Genomic DNA, 19,991 nt, shown 5'->3' on the forward strand with positions numbered 1-19,991 from the left:
CACCTCTGGTGCCTCGATCTGGCTCTGATGCCACGGTGCCAGGACCGGGGATGAAAGCTGACCACTCCCCTGGCGGTCCTGGCAATAGGACCGCAGAAACCTACCCACATCCTGGTTAACTCTCTCCACCTGGGGGTCTCGGTCAGGCTGACCGAGACCCCCAGGCATTCCATGAATGCCCTCCAGACCCTCGATGTGAACTGGGGACCCCGATCAGACACTATATCCTCAGGCACCCCATAGTGCCAGAAGACGTGTGTAAACAGGGCCCCGGCAGTCTGCAGGGCCGTAGGGAGACCAGGCTAAGGAAGAAGACGGCAGGACTTAGATAACCGATCCACAACGACCAGAATCGTGGTGTTTCCTTGTGACAGAGGAAGATCCGTCACGAATTCCACCGATAGGTGTGACCACGGCCGTTGTGGAAGGGGTAGGGGTTGTAATTTCCCTCTGGGCAGGTGTCTAGGTGCCTTGCACTGAGCGCACACCAAGCAGCAACCCTCATGTCCTTAACTAAAGTGGGCCACCAGTACTTCCCACTAAGACAGCGCACTGTCCGACCGATAACAGGATGACCAGAGGAGGGTGACGTGTGGGCCCAACAGATCAATTGATCACGGACAGCAGACAGAACGTACAGACGCCCAACTGGACACTGGGTGGGAGTGGGCTCTGCACATTTATTTTTTTAACCTTTATTCAACCAGGCAAGTCAGTTAAGAACAAATTCTTATTTTCAATGACGGCCTAGGAACAGTGGATTAACTGCCTGTTCAGGGCAAGAACGACAGATTTGTACCTTGTCAGCTCGGGGATTTGAACTTGCAACCTTCCGGTTACTAGTCCAACGCTCTAACCACTAGGCTACCCATAATGCCCGTTCGATGTCCGTGTCAACCTCCCATACCACCGGGCAAGAAGCCGGAAGTATGGGATGGGAGTGGGATCCGTGGACCGCTCCTCTGTGTCATACATCCGGGACAGTGAGTCTGCCATAGCGGTCTGGGAACCGGGAATCAGTCAGGTTTCAAGACTAGTCATTCAACTGAGACTGCTCTTCTCTGCATCACGGAGGCGCTCCGCACTGCTAAAGCTAACTCTCTCTCCTCTGCTCTCATCCTTCTAGACCTATCGGCTGCCTTCGATACTGTGAACCATCAGATCCTCCTCTCCACCCTCTCCGAGTTGGGCATCTCCGGCGCGGCCCACGCTTGGATTGCGTCCTACCTGACAGGTCGCTCCTACCAGGTGGCGTGGCGAGAATCTGTCTCCTCACCACGCGCTCTCACCACTGGTGTCCCCAGGGCTCTGTTCTAGGCCCTCTCCTATTCTCGCTGTACACCAAGTCACTTGGCTCTGTCATAACCTCACATGGTCTCTCCTATCATTGCTATGCAGACGACACACAATTCATCTTCTCCTTTCCCCTTCTGATGACCAGGTGGCGAATCGCATCTCTGCATGTCTGGCAGACATATCAGTGTGGATGACGGATCACCACCTCAAGCTGAACCTCGGCAAGACGGAGCTCCTCTTCCTCCCGGGGAAGGACTGCTCGTTCCATGATCTCGCCATCACGGTTGACAACTCCATTGTGTCCTCCTCCCAGAGCGCTAAGAACCTTGGCGTGATCCTGGACAACACCCTGTCGTTCTCAACTAACATCAAGGCGGTGGCCCGTTCCTGTAGGTTCATGCTCTACAACATCCGCAGAGTACGACCCTGCCTCACACAGGAAGCGGCGCAGGTCCTAATCCAGGCACTTGTCATCTCCCGTCTGGATTACTGCAACTCGCTGTTGGCTGGGCTCCCTGCCTGTGCCATTAAACCCCTACAACTCATCCAGAACGCCGCAGCCCGTCTGGTGTTCAACCTTCCCAAGTTCTCTCACGTCACCCCGCTCCTCCGCTCTCTCCACTGGCTTCCAGTTGAAGCTCGCATCCGCTACAAGACCATGGTGCTTGCCTACGGAGCTGTGAGGGGAACGGCACCTCAGTACCTCCAGGCTCTGATCAGGCCCTACACCCAAACAAGGGCACTGCGTTCATCCACCTCTGGCCTGCTCGCCTCCCTACCACTGAGGAAGTACAGTTCCCGCTCAGCCCAGTCAAAACTGTTCGCTGTTCTGGCCCCCCAATGGTGGAACAAACTCCCTCACGACGCCAGGACAGCGGAGTCAATCACCACCTTCCGGAGACACCTGAAACCCCACCTCTTTAAGGAATACCTAGGATAGGATAAGTAATCCTTCTCACCCCCCTAAAAAGATTTAGATGCATTATTGTAAAGTGGCTGTTCCACTGGATGTCATAAGGTGTATGCACCAATTTGTAAGTCGCTCTGGATAAGAGCGTCTGCTAAATGACTTAAATGTAAATGTAATGTAAATGGGTCTGTAGGATAGGGTGAAAACAAAACGGGTGAAAAACATGGCCACCTTGCCTGGCGAGGGAGGGTTCATTCTCCTCGCCGCCCAGATGTACTCCAGATTGCGGTGGTCCATCCAAATGAGAAAAGGGTGTTTAGCCCCCTCAAGCCAATGCCTCCACGCATTCAGAGCCCTGACAATAGCCAACAGCTCCCGGTCCCCCACATCATAGTTTCGCTCCACCTAACTGAGCTTCTTTGAAAAGAAAGCACAGGGGCGGAGCTTTGGTGGCATACCCGAGCGCTGAGACAGCACAGCTCCTATCCCAGCCTCTGACGCGTCCACCTCTACTATGAATGCCAAGGAGGGATCATGATGAGCCAGCACAGGAGCCGAGGTAAACAGAGCCTTCAGGTGACCAAAAGCCCTGTCCGCCCCAGCTGACCACTGCAGTCGCACCGGTTCCCCCTTCAGCAAGGAGGTAATGGGAGCCGCTACCTGACCAAAGCCCCTGATAAACCTCTGGTAGTAGTTGGCAAACCCTAAGAACCGCTGCACCTCCTTTACTGTGGTTGGAGTCGGCCAATTACACACGGCTAAAATGCGGTCATTCTCCATCTCCACCCCTGACGCGGACAGGCGGTACCCTAGGAAGGAGACAGATTGTTGGAAGAACAGACATTTCTCAGCCTTGACATACAGGTCATGCTCCAACAGTCAACCAAGCACCTTGCATACCAGGCACACATGCTCGGCGCGTGTAGGGAATATATTAGAATGTCTTCTATATACAGCACTACACCCCGCCCGTGCAGGTCCCTGAAAATCTTGTCTTCAAAGGATTGGAAGACTGATGGAGCATTCATTAACCCGTACGGCATGACGAGGTACTCATAGTGCCCAGAGGTGGTACTAAATGCCGTCTTCCACTCATCCCCCTCCCGGATACGCACCAGGTTGTAAGCTCTCCTGAGATCCAATTTGGTGAAGAAGCGCACCCCGTGCAATGACTCGGATACACGTGACTCCTGGAAAGTGCTGCGTCTACTAGGAGATTTATCGCACAATCCCCCCATCGACGGGGTGGTAATTGAGTCGCCTTCTTTTTACAGAAGGAGAGAGACAAATCGGCATATTCAGGGGGGATGTGCATGGTGGAGACCTGGTTTGGACTCTCCACCGTAGTTGCATCTATGGAAACACCTATACACCTCCCTGAACACTGATGTGACCATCCCTTGAGAGCCCTCTGTTGCCAAAAAATAGTGGGGTCATGATAGGCCAACGAGGGAAGCCCCAACACCACAGGAAACGCAGGAGAATCGATCAGGAAGAGACTACTTCTCTCCTCATGACCCTCCTGCGTTATCATGCATACATGGAGCTGTGACCTCCCTAATCAGGCCTCGCCCTAAAGAATAAATTATAACGTAATGGGAACTAGGTGTGTACAATCAAGACAAAATAAATGGAAAAAGAAACGTAGATCGGTGGCAGCTAGAAAGCTGGTCGAACGCAGCCCGAACAAGGAGGGGAGAGGCAGCTACTCTTCCTTGGGTCCAGCAACATTAAGGAAGTTATGAACAATTTGAAACATTACAATTCATAACACTTTACCCAATACATTTAGTGTGTTCCCTCAGGCCACTCTACTATCACATATTTACAATACAACATCCACGTGTATGTGGGTGTAGAGTGCGTGTCTTATCATGTGTCTGTGCCTGTATGTTTCTTCACTGTCCCTTCTGTTCCATAAGGTGTATTTTTATCTGTTTTTTTATATCTGAGTCTACTGCTTGCATCAGTTACCGGATGTAGAATAGAGTTCCATGTAGTCATGGCTCTATGTAGTACTGTGCACCTTCCATACTCTGCTCTTGATTTGGGGATTGTGAAGATACCTTTGGTGGCTTGTCTTGTGGGCAGGGATGGGTAGGTTACTTTCTAAATGTAATCCGTTATAGTTACTATTTACCTGTCCAAAAATGTCATCAGTAACGTAACTTTTCGATTCCTCAAAATCAGTCATGTAATTTTTGGATTACCAAAATCAGTAACGTAATCTGATTACTTTCAGTTACGTTCAGATTACTTTCCCCCTAAGAGGCATTAGAAGAATACAAAAATGTATGTTACCAACTGAATCACATGTATTGCAGGAAAAATCAATGTTAAAGTTTACATAGCCATGTATGGATGTTACATTTTACTTTAGGCTTCTTCTAACCCATCGCTTTCTTCTACATAATACGATTAAATTATATATTTACATTAAAAACAAAGTATATCAGAATCCCAGTCATTCCAATACATTTTATACCCCTTGATCTTCAAGAATAGGACTTTGAAATGTTGATTTACCTGAGCATAACCCCAAAACTAGCCATCCCTACTCTGTTGTTTATGATTTAGTAGTAGTAAACAAAAAAGTATTGTAGAAATATATTTTAGATTTTAGATTTTTTTAAGTAGCCACCCTTTGCCTTGATGACAGCTTTACACAATTTTGGCATTCTCTCAACCAGCTTCATGAGGAATGCTTTTCCAACAGTCTTGAAGGAGTCCCTACATATGCTGAGTACTTGTTGGTTGCTTTTCCTTCACTCTGCGGTTCAACTCATCCCAAACCATCTCAGTTGGATTGAGGTCGAGTGATTGTGGAGGCCAGGTCAATTTATGAAGCACTCCATCACTCTCATTCTTGGTCAAATAGCCCTTACACAGCCTCAGGTGTGTTTTGGGTCATTCTCCTGTTGAAAAACAAATGATAGTCCCACTAAGTGCAAACCAGATGGGATGGTATATTGATGCAGAATGCTGTGGTCTCCATGCTGGTTAAGTGTGCCTTGAATTCTAAATAAATCACAGACAGTGTCACCAGCAAAGCACCCCCACGCTATCACACCTCCTCCTCCATGCTTCACAGTGGGAACCACACATGCGGAGATCATCCGTTTACCTACTCTGCGCCTCTCAAAGACACGGCGGTAGCAACCAAACATCTAAAATTTTGACTCATCAGATCAAAGGATAGATTTCATCTGGTCTCATGTCCATTGCTCATGTTTATTGCCCCAAGCAAGTCTCTTCTTATTATTAGTGTCCTTTAGTAGTGGTTTCTTTGCAGCAATTTGAACATGAAGGCCTGATTCACGCAGTCTCCTCTGAACAGTTGATCTTGAGATGTGTCTGTTACTTGAATTCTGTGAAGCATTTATTTGGGCTGCAATATGAGGTGCAGTATTCAAATTAACGTATCCTCTGCAGCAGAGGTAACTCTGGGTCTTCCTGTCCTGTGGCGGTCCTCATGAGTGCCAGTTTCATCATAGCTCTTGATGGTTTTTGCGACTGCACTTGAAGAAAATTTCAGTCAAAGTTCTTGAAATGTTCTGGATTAACTGACCTTCATGTCTTAAAGTAATGATGGACTGTTGTTTCTATTTCCTTATTTGAGCTACTCTTGCCATAATATGGACTTGGTCTTTTACCAAATAGGGCTATCTTCTGTATACCACCCCTACCTTGTCACACCACAACTGATTGGATCAAATGCATTAAGGAGGAAAGAAATTCCACAAATGAACTTTTAACAAGGTACACCTGTTAATTGAAATGCATTCCAGGTGACTACTTCATGAAGCTGGTAGAGAGAATGCCAAGAGTGTGCAAAGCTGTCATCAAGTCCAAAAATGGATGTACCAACTACAGATTGTGCATTTAAGTCTATAAAAATTGTGAGAGTTTGAGCATGTGTCCATTAGGCCTATGGATTTATATTTTTTATCGGCATGAATGAGTGCGCAATAAAAGCCCCACTTTTATTCCATCGGCTGGGATCAGCACTATGCAGCTATTGTTAGAGCGCATTTTCACTGGCTGTCCATTGGTTTAAAAAAAAGGATTGATATGCAGCTTAAACTTCTAGAATTCAAGCATTATTGGGTTCAAATACACATTTAGATTTGTGAACAGCCATCCACAACAACTGAAATCTGTAAGGCGCAAAAAGCTAAATGAGAGAGCAGCAGTATCGCAGTAGAATACACTGCTGTCATGTTTACCTCCAAGCGTTTATTCAAGTTGGATAATATTTAGATACCGACAGCAGTCGCACCATTTCATTTTTTAAAAACCTTTATTTAACTAGGCAAGTTAGTTAACGATCGATTTTTACTTTGTCAATTTGGGGATTCAATCCAGCTACCTTTCAGTAATTGGCCCAACGCTCTAACCACTAGACTAATTGCCTCTGACCATTGGAAGACATAGCTTGGACTGTAGCCTACAGAAGCCTATTCCTACTCTTTACCCACAATCCATCAAACACATTTGGTGTGTCATCATAGTGGTCTCTGACTTGTGGTCAAACTCGCTCAGGTGGAACAAAATTACATTTGTGTTGATTTGAATGTCATTGAGAAAACGGAGAAGATTTTTTTCACAAACATCCTTTCTAAATTTAAAAGTAATCCTTTAAGTAATCATCTAGTTTTTCAAAAGTATCTGTAATCCGATTACAATATTTTTGCTGGAAATGTAATGGATTACAGTTAGCGGTTTTACATTACTCCCCAACACTGCTTTTGGGTTATGCGTGGGTGTCCGAGCTGTGTGCTAGTAGTTTAAACAGACACCTAGGTGCATTCAGAATGTCAACATATCTTCCAAAAACAAGTAGTGATGAAGTCAATCTCTCTTCCACTTTGAGCCAAACTTCCCATGGGGCTGGGGGATTAATAATGTCTGGTGCGAGAGAGGCAGGTTGAGGTTTCCAGGGTTAGAGTAGTGAAGAAGTTGTCATAAGCTGAGGCAGTGAATAAAGTAGAGGAAGATGGGTTAAGGTGGAGGGATCCTGAAAGGATTCTTGTGAGTAGTAGGTAGGCCAGCAAGTGATATATGCTTCAATAAAATTGAATTTTTAGCATTTATAATGTTGGATCCTGTGTTTTACATTATAGCCATTAGATATATATGATGAAATATTATCTGATGTTGGTTGTGTGAGGTGTCTGCATTTGTGCACTGGAGCATCATTATGAGATTAAACAACTGCTTGCTACTTGCCTGTTTGTGTGTGACAAGAACTGAGTAACATGGTGTGACCTGGATGTTGCAAAACTGTAGATAACAGCCCAGCAGATGCTTTGTCCTTGTGTTTGTATGTAACAATATTGAGCACATGGTGTGACTTGCTGTATCTTACAAAGTTGTGATAGGGAGGGGTGGTCATCACGAGGTTTAACTGAGATGGAAAAATACTGAACAACACAATAGCAGGAACTGAGCAACTGTTCTAACTAGGCTGCGATACCAGAACAGTAAGGATCTATACATCGAGGAGGGAGAACTCCAAGAAGCGCCAAGAGGCGGGGACCCGCCTGAGCGCCTGCAATAGGCTGGGCAAGTTTAAACCACGCCCAGTCTCTACTGTGATAGGCCAACAGACGTGTTGGAACTATGTCTATCACAGTATAAAGAATACTGTTTACATACATCCTGTCAGTTCTCTGTTCTGCCCTGCGTGGTATTACAGTGAGCCCGTGTATACGAAAGTTGCATTTGCCATTTATTACTTAGCTAATAAAAAATACATAGTATAAAATCGGTGACTCATTGTTATATTTATCCTGATACCAGATTCGAATTTACGCAACCCTAACAAAGTCACAGAAAATTGAGGTTGTGGTGGAAGCTGCAGAGAAGTATTTGGGTACACAAGACTTGACGTCAGAAGAGTTACAGGGTGTGTTGAGTGGTGGTGTCCCGTCCGTTTAAGCTTTTAGCCTGAGGTAGGACTAGATATATTTAGGTAGTGGAGTAGGGTGGTGCTAGGACTAGATATATTTAGGTAGTGGAGTAGGGTGGTGGGTTTTTCACAAGTGTAGGGTTAGATGACAGGGTATTTGTTGATTTATAAAATAAAACAATTATACTCCAGTCTAGTAGGTGGCGGTAATGCAACATTTATTGGATGCCAACTGCCGTTAAACCTCATCAAAGAAGAGTATTGCCAGAGTGTAGTTTTTATTTTTATTTCACCTTTATTTATCCAGGTAGGCCTGTTGAGAACAAGTTATCATTTACAACTGCAACCTGGCCAAGATAAAGCAAAGCAGTTCGAAAAAAACAACAACACAAAGTTACACATAAACAATTGTACAGTCAATAACACAATAGAAAAATCTATGTACAGTGTGTGCAAATGTGGAAGAGTAAGAGGATAAATAACAATATGGGGATGAGGTAGTTGGGTGTGCTATTTACAGATTGGCTGTGTACAGGTACAGTGATTGGTAAGCTGCTCTGACAACTGATGCTTAAAGTTGGAGAGGGAGATATGGACTCCAGCTTCAATGATTTTTGCAATTAGTTCCAGTCATTGGCAGCAAAGAACTGGAAGGAAAGGAGGCCAAAGGAAGTGTTGGCTTTGGGGATGATCCGTGAAATATACCTGCTGGAGCGCTTGCGACGGGTGGGTGTTGCAAGGGTGACCAGTGAGCTGAGATAAGGTGGAACTTTACCGAGCAGACTTATTGATGACCTGGAGCCAGTGGGTTTGGCGACGAATATGTAGTGAGGGCCAGCCAACGAGAGCATACAGGTCTCGATGATTGGTAGTATATGGGGCTTTGGTAACAAAACGGATGGCACTGTGATAGACTACATCCAGTTAGCTGAGTAGAGTGTTGGAGGCTATTTTGTAAATCACATCGCCGAAGTCAAGGATCGGTTGGAAAGTCAGTTTTACGAAGGTATGTTTGGCAGCATGAGTGAAGGAGGCTTTGTTGCGAAATAGGAAGCCGATTCTAGATTTCATTTTGGATTGGAGATGCTTAATGTGCGTCTGGAAGGAGAGTTTACAGTCTAACCAGACACCTAGGTATCTGTAGTTGTCGACATATTCTAAGTCAGAACCATCCAGAGTAGTGATGCTAGTCGGGCGGGTGCGGGAAACACTCGGTTAAAGAGTATGCATTTAGTTTTACTAGCATTTAAAAGTAGTTGGAGGGCTAATTTACAATACCTCTGACTATATTGAGTTGGTATCAGTCGATGTCCATTTTTTCATGAATATACAGTACCTTGTAATGTGTCCAGGCAGTGTTCTGTGTAACACCGTTCTTTTCTCTGGGAGCTGCAATCGTCGTTTTTAAAAATAATAATGTGCAATTTGACAGAAGTCACATCGATTTACGTGTTTATCAAAAACTATGGATTGCAGCACCCCAAGAAAATAACATTTACACAGTAAGGAGAATTTGGAATAAGTGGGACACATTTCCCATTTCTGTCTTCTGTAACCTCTTTCGACGTCTATCCAACATATTAGCCCAACCAACACATGATAAATTTCTGAAATCCTCAAGATGTTTCCTAATCACACACAAAAAAACAAATGTTGATATCATATTCACATGAGGCATGACACAACCATTTGTGTACATTGAGTAAAATATTTTCAGTTCTTATTTGGTAGACTGGGACTGCAGGGTAGACAAACGGGGGCACCATTATTATAGTCAATTACAATTACAAATCTATTCAATTTTGTGATTTGTGAAACATTTGATAATTTCACAAATGTATCATGTCAGTCTAATATGTTGGAAAGAGGTAACAGAAGAGGAAATGCAAAAAGTGTCCCACTTTTTGTGAATTCACTTAATTAAATAACAGGACTAATAACGGTACTACATGAAAAAAAATGCAGGATATACAGTAGCACTACAAGAACCAGAGCCCTCCCTGCCTAACCTAAGTACAGGGTGGTCCCTATTGTAAACTGGATATATTTCCTCCATTGGAAAATCCTATAAAACTGCCCCACTTTAGCTAATCCACGCTGCCCTATTTAGTAAAAAAATGAACGAATTACAAAATGTAAACATAATATTGGCAACTTTTAAAAATGTATTTTCATGCACTAATACATAGTAGGCACATTTACAATTTGGCACTGTGCATTATGTATGAGTTTTATAACCTTAACATCATAACCGAATAAAAAATGTCGTAACAATAGTTTAGATTTTCTCTTGTCAGACCAATAAATAAACGCCTCAGGATTAAGCTGTCTCAGTTTATAAAATGTTCACTCTGATATGAATTCACCCTACAATGTATGAAAGAATGGACATTTTTACAAGTATCGACTGATTCCGACTCGTTGTAGTCGCAGGTAGGGTACACTCCGCCAAAATTAATCGCCTCGCAACTCAACTCCTTTGAGTGTCGTGGAGTTGAGAATTCTTTGTGAGGGAGCAATAACCTGTGGAAATGCTGCAGAACAAAAGTCTCGGAAGAATTTTATATCGAAGCCTCTTTCACTCGGCCAGTTGCGGAGGGGCACTATGGCACGGACTTGTTAGCGTGTAACACCCGGTGTTTGAGTCGTGGAATGGAGTTCCGTTGATTCTGTCCAGTCAGTAAATATTTTATCGTTCGTATCGTTCTCTTTTGCTACACAGTGAAATAAATCGGGACCACAAACATCATGGCAGAAAATATTGTAAGTATGACAGCGCGTTATAGTTACAGCTAAAAGATTTAGGATTGATAGCCAGCTAGCTAACGTTATCAAAGTCTGACCAGCGGAGTGATGAGGCAGCAGAATTAGCCATTTGCGAGCTAACATAGTTAGCATCTCCCTAGACTGACAGGGCCTAGATAACCGCTAACTCCCTCTGTTATATAGCTTACCTAGCTAGTTAGTCAGACATCTTTTATTTCAAATTTGCCAACATGTTGCGGTGGCTCAGTTTACGTTGAGCTATCATAGCTATTTATTAAGCAAGTAGTTAAATCGTGTGTTTGCTAGGGAACTAACTATCTTTGTAAACTATTGGTTTTGAAAAATGCGTGGACGTTCACTTTGACAAAGGTACATTGCTGTTGACGTTATTAGCAACCTACCTAAGCAGCCAACAAGTTTTTATCAACATTCCTTGGCCCCCATTTTTTTGCAAGAACGAGGTGATAGTTTCGGTAGCTAGCTAACTTTGTTAAAAGTAAAATTATCTAGTCAGTGTTCTTAGCGACCTTGTCTTCAACTTGTGCCTAAAAATAGTTTTAGCTAGCTAGCTAATTACTTTGTCAGGAGTTGGCTGGCTTGCTAGCTAAATAATTAACGTTAGTTAGCTAGCTAAATTATACTGTTTAGGGTTGTTTTCCCTGCTCATCCGAGATTAAACAAACCGGCTAACTAACGTACCTACAGCAATTATTTAAAAACCAGCCAGCCCATAACAGAAGCTGCTCATATCATGTACTTTACAATTATTAGCTAACTAAACTAGGTAATTCCACCTTCACAACCAAATTATTGCTTGTTAATTATAACCACTGTGTCACTACATCAATGAACGACGGGTGCCAACGACCCTCCACCCACATTTCTGCACTGTCACGACCCTGGCACTGACAGCTCGAGCAGAAAAATCTAGCTAAATAGTTACAGCAGTGTCCTGTTTTCAGTGGGTTGCAACAAATGTCAGCGAGACAGTTTTGGGTGTTAATCAAATTAGCTGATGAGTCAAATCACATTTTATTTGTCACATGCTTTATAAAACAAGTGTAGACTGCCAGTGAAATGCTTACTTACAGGTTGTTTGCCAATAATAGAGTTAAAGGTAAAAACAACAACATAGAAATAGTGACACAAATACAAAGTGAATAACAATAATGAGTTAAAAATAACATGGCTGAATACAAGGAGTACCAGTACTGAGTCGATGTGCAGGGGTACATGGTAATGTAGCTATGTGTACATAAACGTAGGGGTAAAGTGACTAAGTGACAGAATAGATAGACAGTAGCAGCAGCATATGTGGAAGTGTGCTTGTGGCGTGTGTGTGTGGCATATGTAGTGTGTGTTGGGGTGTCAGTGTAATAAGTATGTGTGGATGGAGTCCAGTGTGTGTGTGCATAGTTAGTGCAAAAAAGGGTCAATACAGGTAGTCTGGGTAGCCATTTGATGAGCTGTTTAGCAGTCTTATGGCTTGGGGGTAGCAGCTGTTTTGGGTCCTGTTGGTGCGCTGGTACCGCTTGCAATGCGGTAGCAGAAAGAACGAACAGTTTATGGCTTGGGTGGCTGGAGTCTTAGACAATTGCTTTGCCCCTTCCACTGACAGCCTGGTATAGAGGTCCGTACTCACCACCCTCTGTAGTGCCTTGCAGTCGGGTACCTTGCAATTTCTGTACCAAGCGGGGATGCAGCCAGTCAAGATGCTCTCAATGGTGCAGCTGTAGAACTTTTTGATAATTTGCCTAATCTTTTCATTGGTGTTGAGTCATTGATCAATATGGTTTTCCAATGTATTTGGTTTTGTTAAGCAACCTAAATATAGGAGATAATGGAAATGATAGATTATGATGTGGAGAAATGTAATATTTTTCCTAATTTACAGATCATCCGGGTTCAGTCCCCGAACGGGATGAAGAAGATCCCCGCCACCAAGAAAGAGACAGCAGCCGCTTTCCTCAATAAGGTATGGAAACATGACATGAAGACAAACATTTTTTTAAATTTTTTTTTTACATTTTACCTTTATTTAACCAGGCAAGTCAGTTAAGAACATATTCTTATTTTCAATGACGGCCTGGGAACAGTGGGTTAACTGCCTGTTCAAGGGCAGAACGACAGATTTGTACCTTGTCAGCTCGGGGGTTTGAACTCGCAACCTTCCGGTTACTAGTCCAACGCTCTAACCGCTAGGCTACGCTGCCGCCCCAAACATGGGCTCTTAATGGTATTGTAGGCTATATGGTTGGGCTGTGTACAAAAACAAACTACTCTCCACAAACACATGGAAAACTTGTGGTTCTTTCTGTCATTCTGTAGTCTTATTAATAGCACATTCTGTCTAACTGCTTTTGGCCAGGTAGCATCAGAAGATTGACATCTTTCTCTGTCTTTCTCACTCTCTCCTGTGCCCAGCCTGTGCTCAAGCTCAGTGTTCATTTATGAGGTAGGCAGCTCTGCAGGAAAGGGAGAGTATTTCTGCAGTGTTCCCCCTCATCTGTGCACTGTGCAGCTAATGAGTGAGCCATCCACAGTGGAAGGATCCAATGCATTGCTCTGCAGAGACCTGTGGGTGTTATGTCAAATCAAACTTTATTTGTCACATGCGCTGAATACAAGAAGTGTGGACTTTACCGTGAAATACTTATTTACAAGCCCTTAACCGACACTGCAGTTCAAGAAGAAGAAGATATTTACCAAGTTGACTAACATAAAAAGTAACACAATAACAATAACTAGGCTATATACAGGGGGCACCGGTACTGAGTCAGTGTGTGAGTGTACAGGCTAGTTGAGTTAATCTGTACATGTAGGTGGGGGTGAAGTGACTATGCGTAGGTAACAAACAGCGAGTAGCAGCAGTGTACAAAAGGGAGGGGGGGGGTCAACGTAAATTGTCCGGTGGCGATTCTATGAATTGTTCAGCAGTCTTATGGCTTGGGGGTAGAAGCTGCTGAGGAGCCTTTTGGTCCTAGACTTAGCACTCCGGTACCACTTGCCATGCGGTAGTAGAGAAAAGTCTATAACTTGGGTGACTGGAGTCTCTGGCAATTTTATGGGCTTTCCTCTGACACTGCCTATTATATAGGTCTTGGATGGCAGGAAACTGGGCTGTACACACTACCCTCTAGCGCCTTACGTTCAGATGCCTAGCAGTTGCCATACCAGGCGGTGATGCAACTGGTCAGGATGCTCTCGATGGTGCTGGTGCAACTGTGGAACCTATGTGGAGAGGGAGCTGGGTGTTAGAGGGAGTGGGAGAGCTGTGTATTATTGCAATTCCTTTGAACAGTGGTTTATAAATAGTTGTATCACATCCGCATGCTTGCTTGCCAGTCTTGACCACAACTGGACCTCAGAGACTGTGTGACAGTATTGGGTAGGAAATCAAGGAAATACCTTAGAGGCAGTCAGCAGTTCAGACAACAACCAATTGGGCAACCCACCACTGTTTTGGTAAAGAACTGAGTGATGGGGCTTGAGAATGGAACCACTTTCAAATTCATAAACTGAGCTTTCATAAAAGACACACTGCACCACCTCTCTCCCTTCTCTCATGAGGAAGTTCTTAGCTCCATGAGACCCGACGGTAACTGTAGAGTCAGGAGTGGGAGTTTTTTTGAATAAATACGGGGCTCTGTCCTTGATCTGGCTCCAGTGTCTAATGCCATCAATGACAGTCAAGATCCTCAGAGACGGAGCTATGGATACAAAGAATATCCATCCATGACATCAATATTATAGGTAACCATGTTTTGAAGCTACACAGTGTTTGTTTACAATTACATAGTTTACAAACAAGGGACTAAAATAAGCTTATATTTTGTTTTGATGGAGTAAGATAGTTGAACTAAGCTCATTAAGTATTTACCATAATTTCCGGACTATAAGCCGCTACTTTATTCCCACACTTTGAACCTCGCGGTTTATACAATGACGCGGCTAATGTATGGATTTTTCCCGCTTTCACAAGTTTCATGCCGCCAAAAAACTGAGCACCGTTACATAATGTGACGTAAATCGAGCGCGCTCAAACTTCCCATTATTCTGATTTACGGTAGTAATTTTGTCACCCTCATCATGGCAAAGACACGGAGAAATGCATATGATGCAGCTTTCAAGTTGAAGGCGATCGATCTGGCTGTTGGAAAAAGAAATAGAGCTGCTGCATGGGAGCTTGGCCTTAATGAGTCGATTATAAGACTTTGTAAACAGCAGCGTGAGGAACTGACTCAGTGCAAAAAGACAACAAACCTTTCAGAGGGAAGAAAAGCAGATGGCCCAAACTATTTGCAGCCACTCGACATCAGTGTACATCGTGCATTTAAGGTGGCGCTCCGTGTTCAGTGGGAGGCTTGGATGACAAGTGGGGAGAAATCCTTCACTAAAACGGGCCGCATGCGAAGAGCAACTTATGGTCAAGGCTGCCAGTGGGTCCTGACAGCGTGGAGCATTGTCAAAAAATCCACTATCATCAACGGGTTTCGAAAGGCTGGACTGCTGCGTGTTGAAGGGGCAGCATGAGCTCAGCGGGGTATTTGCCTCCGGATGAAAGTGACGAGAGCGACAATGAAAACGATCCAACATCGGATGAAGCAATTCTGAGGCTATTCAACTCCGACACCGAAGGAGATGACTTCAGTGGTTTCAGTGCACAGGAGGAGGAATATGGTGACCAATGACTTTACTGGTAGGCTACTGTTTCATTTTTGTTACAAGCCGTGTTTCGTTAAAGCCTATTTATTTTTGTTACAAGCAGTGTTTCGTTTAAAGGCTGTGTAAAGTTCATTTGTTTCAATGTACCGGTAGGCACCTGCGGCTTATAAACATGTGCGGCTTATTTATGTACAAAATACATATTTTTTAATAATTCAGTGGGTGCGGTTTATATTCGGGTGCGCTTAATAGTCCAGCAATTACGGTATACGTTATATTCTTCAAGAATCAATGGGTACATATCATTTAAGTCAACAAATGTATGTACCAATTTCACATTGCCCATTAAACTCAATTGCAATATCAGTGGCTGAAAAAGAAAAGTCACCGGATGTTTGGTCACAGTGGAGAAGGGTTACCTTGCCTGCGGCAGAACCCTATTAAAAATGTATGTCTTTTAGTTAAAACATAAATGTGTTGCAGATGAATGGAGAGAGAAGTCTAATTTGTATTCCCTGCCTCTGATGTGCTGCCAATCAGTCAGTAATAGGGAGAGTTGCATGAAGAGCCCAGAGAGGCACTGTGTCTGATCAGACGGGGAGGGAGGGGTTTTCCCAGACGCGTTCATACATTATATCCCTTTGCATGTCATTGTTATATTTATGCTGATATAGGCTAGACCACTACTGTTGTCTTGCCCATAAGAACAAAGGCACTGCACTGTCTTCTCAGCTTTGAATAAACTGCATTTTTGTGACCTGTGTATGGCTGACACAGGATTTTTACCATGAGCAGTCTACTTACGAGACTTTTTGCAAAAATATACTCACAGGGATTTACAGTGCTACCACTTTGGCCGCATAAGCTCCCTAAATATTTTACTGTGTTACCTGGAATTTTAATTTGGGTGCACCGTGTCCCTAGGGATTTTTTTATTTATTTGGTCATTGCTGGCGATTCTTATCATTCATATCTTGAATATTTTTCATTGCTCCGAGACTTATTTATTTGCTCTTACATTTTTCAACATGATGTCAAAAGGTGATTGGACAAGTCAGTCTGCTTGCATCCATAGTAACAAGTCCAGTGAAGACAGTATCCTTTCTTATGTCTAAGTGATAATGCCCTAGAAGCCGGTGTTTGGCGGATATATTGACCGCGCCAATATATCCTCCAAACACCGGCTTCGAGGGCCTTATCACTTTTATATAATTGGTTATCAACATATTCAAATAATGATTTACATATTTTCATTAAACATTTTATTTTAATAAATTCATAAATTTCAGCCTTCCACAAGATACAGTCCTGACCCAAATTTAGGGTTGATACCCAAGACGGCTTGGTTGTTCGTTCTATCGGTTTGTTTGACAGAGAAGCGACCCAGTAGTTAGGTCTTTTTGTTCTGTATCTATGGACACGACCTAGTCGTGCTTTCGACAATGCCAAGCATCAAGAATATATCTGTGACAGGTTGGTCGTAGGGATATTAGTTGAAGCTTCTCTGACAACTCCTTATCTAACACCAACTTGACACTCAACAAAGTGGTAGAGCTTGTGAGACAGTCAGAGCAAGTAAAGGGGCGCAGGTCAGCACATACCCTCAGCTGGTCTTTGTTCTTCTTGGGTACCAGGACCAGAAGCGCACACTACCCTGTGGGCTCCCCAGCATGGGCACTGAAACACGTCTGGTGTGTGGTGTGATCAGGGAGCCCACTCTCTCGCGGGAATTCCACTGACAGTCCGTATGTTGCCAAACGTAGCTCCTGCTCATGTTAGCATCTGTACTGATGGCGCAAAAGCCATGACCGGGAGACATGGTGGAGTGGTACTGCACGTGCAAGCAGTTACTCCCGACGCCACTTGGGTACACTGCAGCATCCACCAAGAGGCTCTTGCTGCCAAGGGAATGCCTGACCCCTATAAGACGCTTTGGACACTACAGTGAAAATGGTTAACTTTGTTAAAGCAAGGTCCCTAAACTCTAGTGTATTTTCTGCGATATGCAATGATATGGGCAGTGACCATGTAACGCTTTTACAACGTGCTGGTTATCAAGGGGCATGTTTTTTTTTTTTTTTTTTTGGTTTTGAGAAGCGCTTAACACCTCTTACAGCTTACCCCCCCTACTTTGTGCAATTTCCGCCTGAAGACATACCCAAATCTAACAGTCTGTAGCTCAGGCACAGAACCAAGGATATGCATATTCTTGGTACCATTTGAAAGAAAACACTCTGAAGTTTGTGTAAATGTGAATTGAATGTGGGAGAATATAACACAATAGATCTGGTTTAGATGAAAAAAACATGTTTTTTTATTTTTTGTCATTTTATCTTTTTAAAATGAACAAGCTAAAACAAACATTCAAATAGGATGATGGGGACAATTTCGGTGAAAAAATATAAGAGGGCAACAGTACTTGTGCAAAGTTTCAGAATGATAACTTCCGAAATGAGTGTGCTACATGACAGTTATCATGAAGTCACCCAGGTGTCCCGCACAAGTAGCCCAAATGTACCCAAGTGGCCAAATTGGTGAAGGTATACATTTTGAAACAAATAACTATATACAAAATACCAAAATGATATTCTAAAAAAAAAAAAAAAAAACGGGGGAAAAAAATTAATTGATTTAAAAAATACATAAAAAAAATATATATATTTACAAAATAACATGGGTAACTATTTATACACTTTCAATATTTGGAAGACCCTCGGTCCTCTATAAAATCTATTTATATAGCCCCAGCCTAAAACCCCAAACAGCAAGCAATGCAGGTGTGGCTCGGAAACTCCCTAGAAAGGCAAAAACCTAGGAAGAAACCTAGAGGAACCAGGCTATGAGGGGTGGCCAGTCCTCTTCTGGCTGTGCCGGGTGGAGATCAAAGTGGTTGTAGAGGGTGCAATAGGACAGCACCTCAAGAGTAAAAATGAACAGTTTAGGGTTCCATAGCCTCTGGCAGAACAGTTGAAACTGGAACAGCAGCAAGGCCAGGTGGACTGGGGACAGCAAGGAGGCATCATGCCAGGTAGTCCTGACGCTTGGTCCTAGGGCTCAGGTCCTCCGAGAGAGAGAGAATTAGAGCGAGCATACTTAACCTGTTACTCCTACCCCCTACTTTTTTGAACATTCTGTTAAAAATCGAGCAACATTTCAGCGCCCTGCTACTCATGCCAGGAATATAGTATAGGCATATGATTAGTATGTGTGGATAGAAAACACTAAGACGTTTATAAAACTGGTTAAATCACGGCTGTGACTATAACAGAACGTGCGTTTCATCGAAAAGTGCAGGAAAATCTGATCACTGAAAATGGGAACATATATCCATGCGCCACTTCAACCAATTGTTAAACGTGAACCACATTAAATGGGGCCGAGGTTGCAATATCTACAGCTTCCACACGATGTCAACAGTCTTGTCATTTGCCTACGATTTGTTTCTTGGTCAAACAGACACAAGGCAGCGCAGTTCTACCGGTCTCCGACCGGATATTTTGGTTGAGATTTACCCAGACATTATTTCCAGACGTACAGCTATAGAATATACATCGCCTCGTGATCAATTTGATCGCTTATTAACGTTTACTAATGCCTAAAGTTGCATTACAAAAGTATTTCGAAGTGTTTTGTGAAAGTTTATCGTCGACTTTTTTAATTAAAAAAAATGACGTTACGTTATAAAACGCAATTTTTTTTGTTGATCACACAGTCTTCATAGATCGATTATCTAGGCTATATATGGACCGATTTAATCGAAAAAAAAAAGACCCAATAGTGATGTTTATGGGACATTTAGGAGTGCCAACAAAGAAGATGGTCAAAGGTAATGAATGTTTTATATTTTATTTGTGCGTTTTGTGTAGCGCCGACTATGCTAATTATTTTGTTTATGTCCCCTGCGGTTATTTTGGGGTGTTACATGCTATCAGATAATAGCTTCTCATGCTTTCGCCGAAAAGCATTTAAAAAATCTGACTTGTTGCACTCACAACGAGTGTAGCTTTAATTCAGTACCCTGCATGTGTATTTTAATGAACGTTTGAGTTTTAACAAGTGCTATTAGCATTTAGCGTAGCGCATTTGCATTTCCAGATGTCTAGATGGGACGCCTGCGTGTCAGGTAGGAGCAAGAGGTTAAATTCACACAGGACACCGGATAAGACTCCCATTCGGAGTCAGTGTTACTGTGAAAGAAAATGTTCAGTTAGAATAGTTTCACATATTTTTTTTGTATCTTTATTTTACTAGGCAAGTCAGTTAAGAACAAATTCTTATTTTCAATGATGGCCTAGGAACAGTGGATTAACTGCCTGTATCAACAGGTATAATTATATATTATATATATATATATATGAGTACATGGAAATAAGGTTGAATATATTATGACCTGCTAGATCTACTGTCTCTTTTATATTATGACATTTCAGCTAATCTACTGTC

At 43.2% G+C, this 19,991-nt stretch overlaps 1 protein-coding gene across 1 annotated transcript in view; it reads left to right on the plus strand.

The window, feature by feature from the left end:
- Nucleotides 1-10,508: 10,508 nt before the first annotated feature.
- The window catches only part of LOC118397505 (nuclear protein localization protein 4 homolog), a 38,862-nt gene continuing 29,379 nt past the window's right edge, over nucleotides 10,509-19,991 (plus strand). The window contains exons 1-2 of the mRNA XM_035792351.2: nucleotides 10,509-10,880; nucleotides 12,778-12,858. Of these exons, the coding sequence (XP_035648244.1) occupies nucleotides 10,866-10,880; nucleotides 12,778-12,858 (96 nt within the window). The 5' untranslated portion in view covers nucleotides 10,509-10,865. The remainder of the gene's footprint in view (nucleotides 10,881-12,777; nucleotides 12,859-19,991) is intronic.

Source organism: Oncorhynchus keta, chromosome 2, assembly GCF_023373465.1.
Source record: "Oncorhynchus keta strain PuntledgeMale-10-30-2019 chromosome 2, Oket_V2, whole genome shotgun sequence".
NCBI lineage: Eukaryota > Metazoa > Chordata > Actinopteri > Salmoniformes > Salmonidae > Oncorhynchus > Oncorhynchus keta.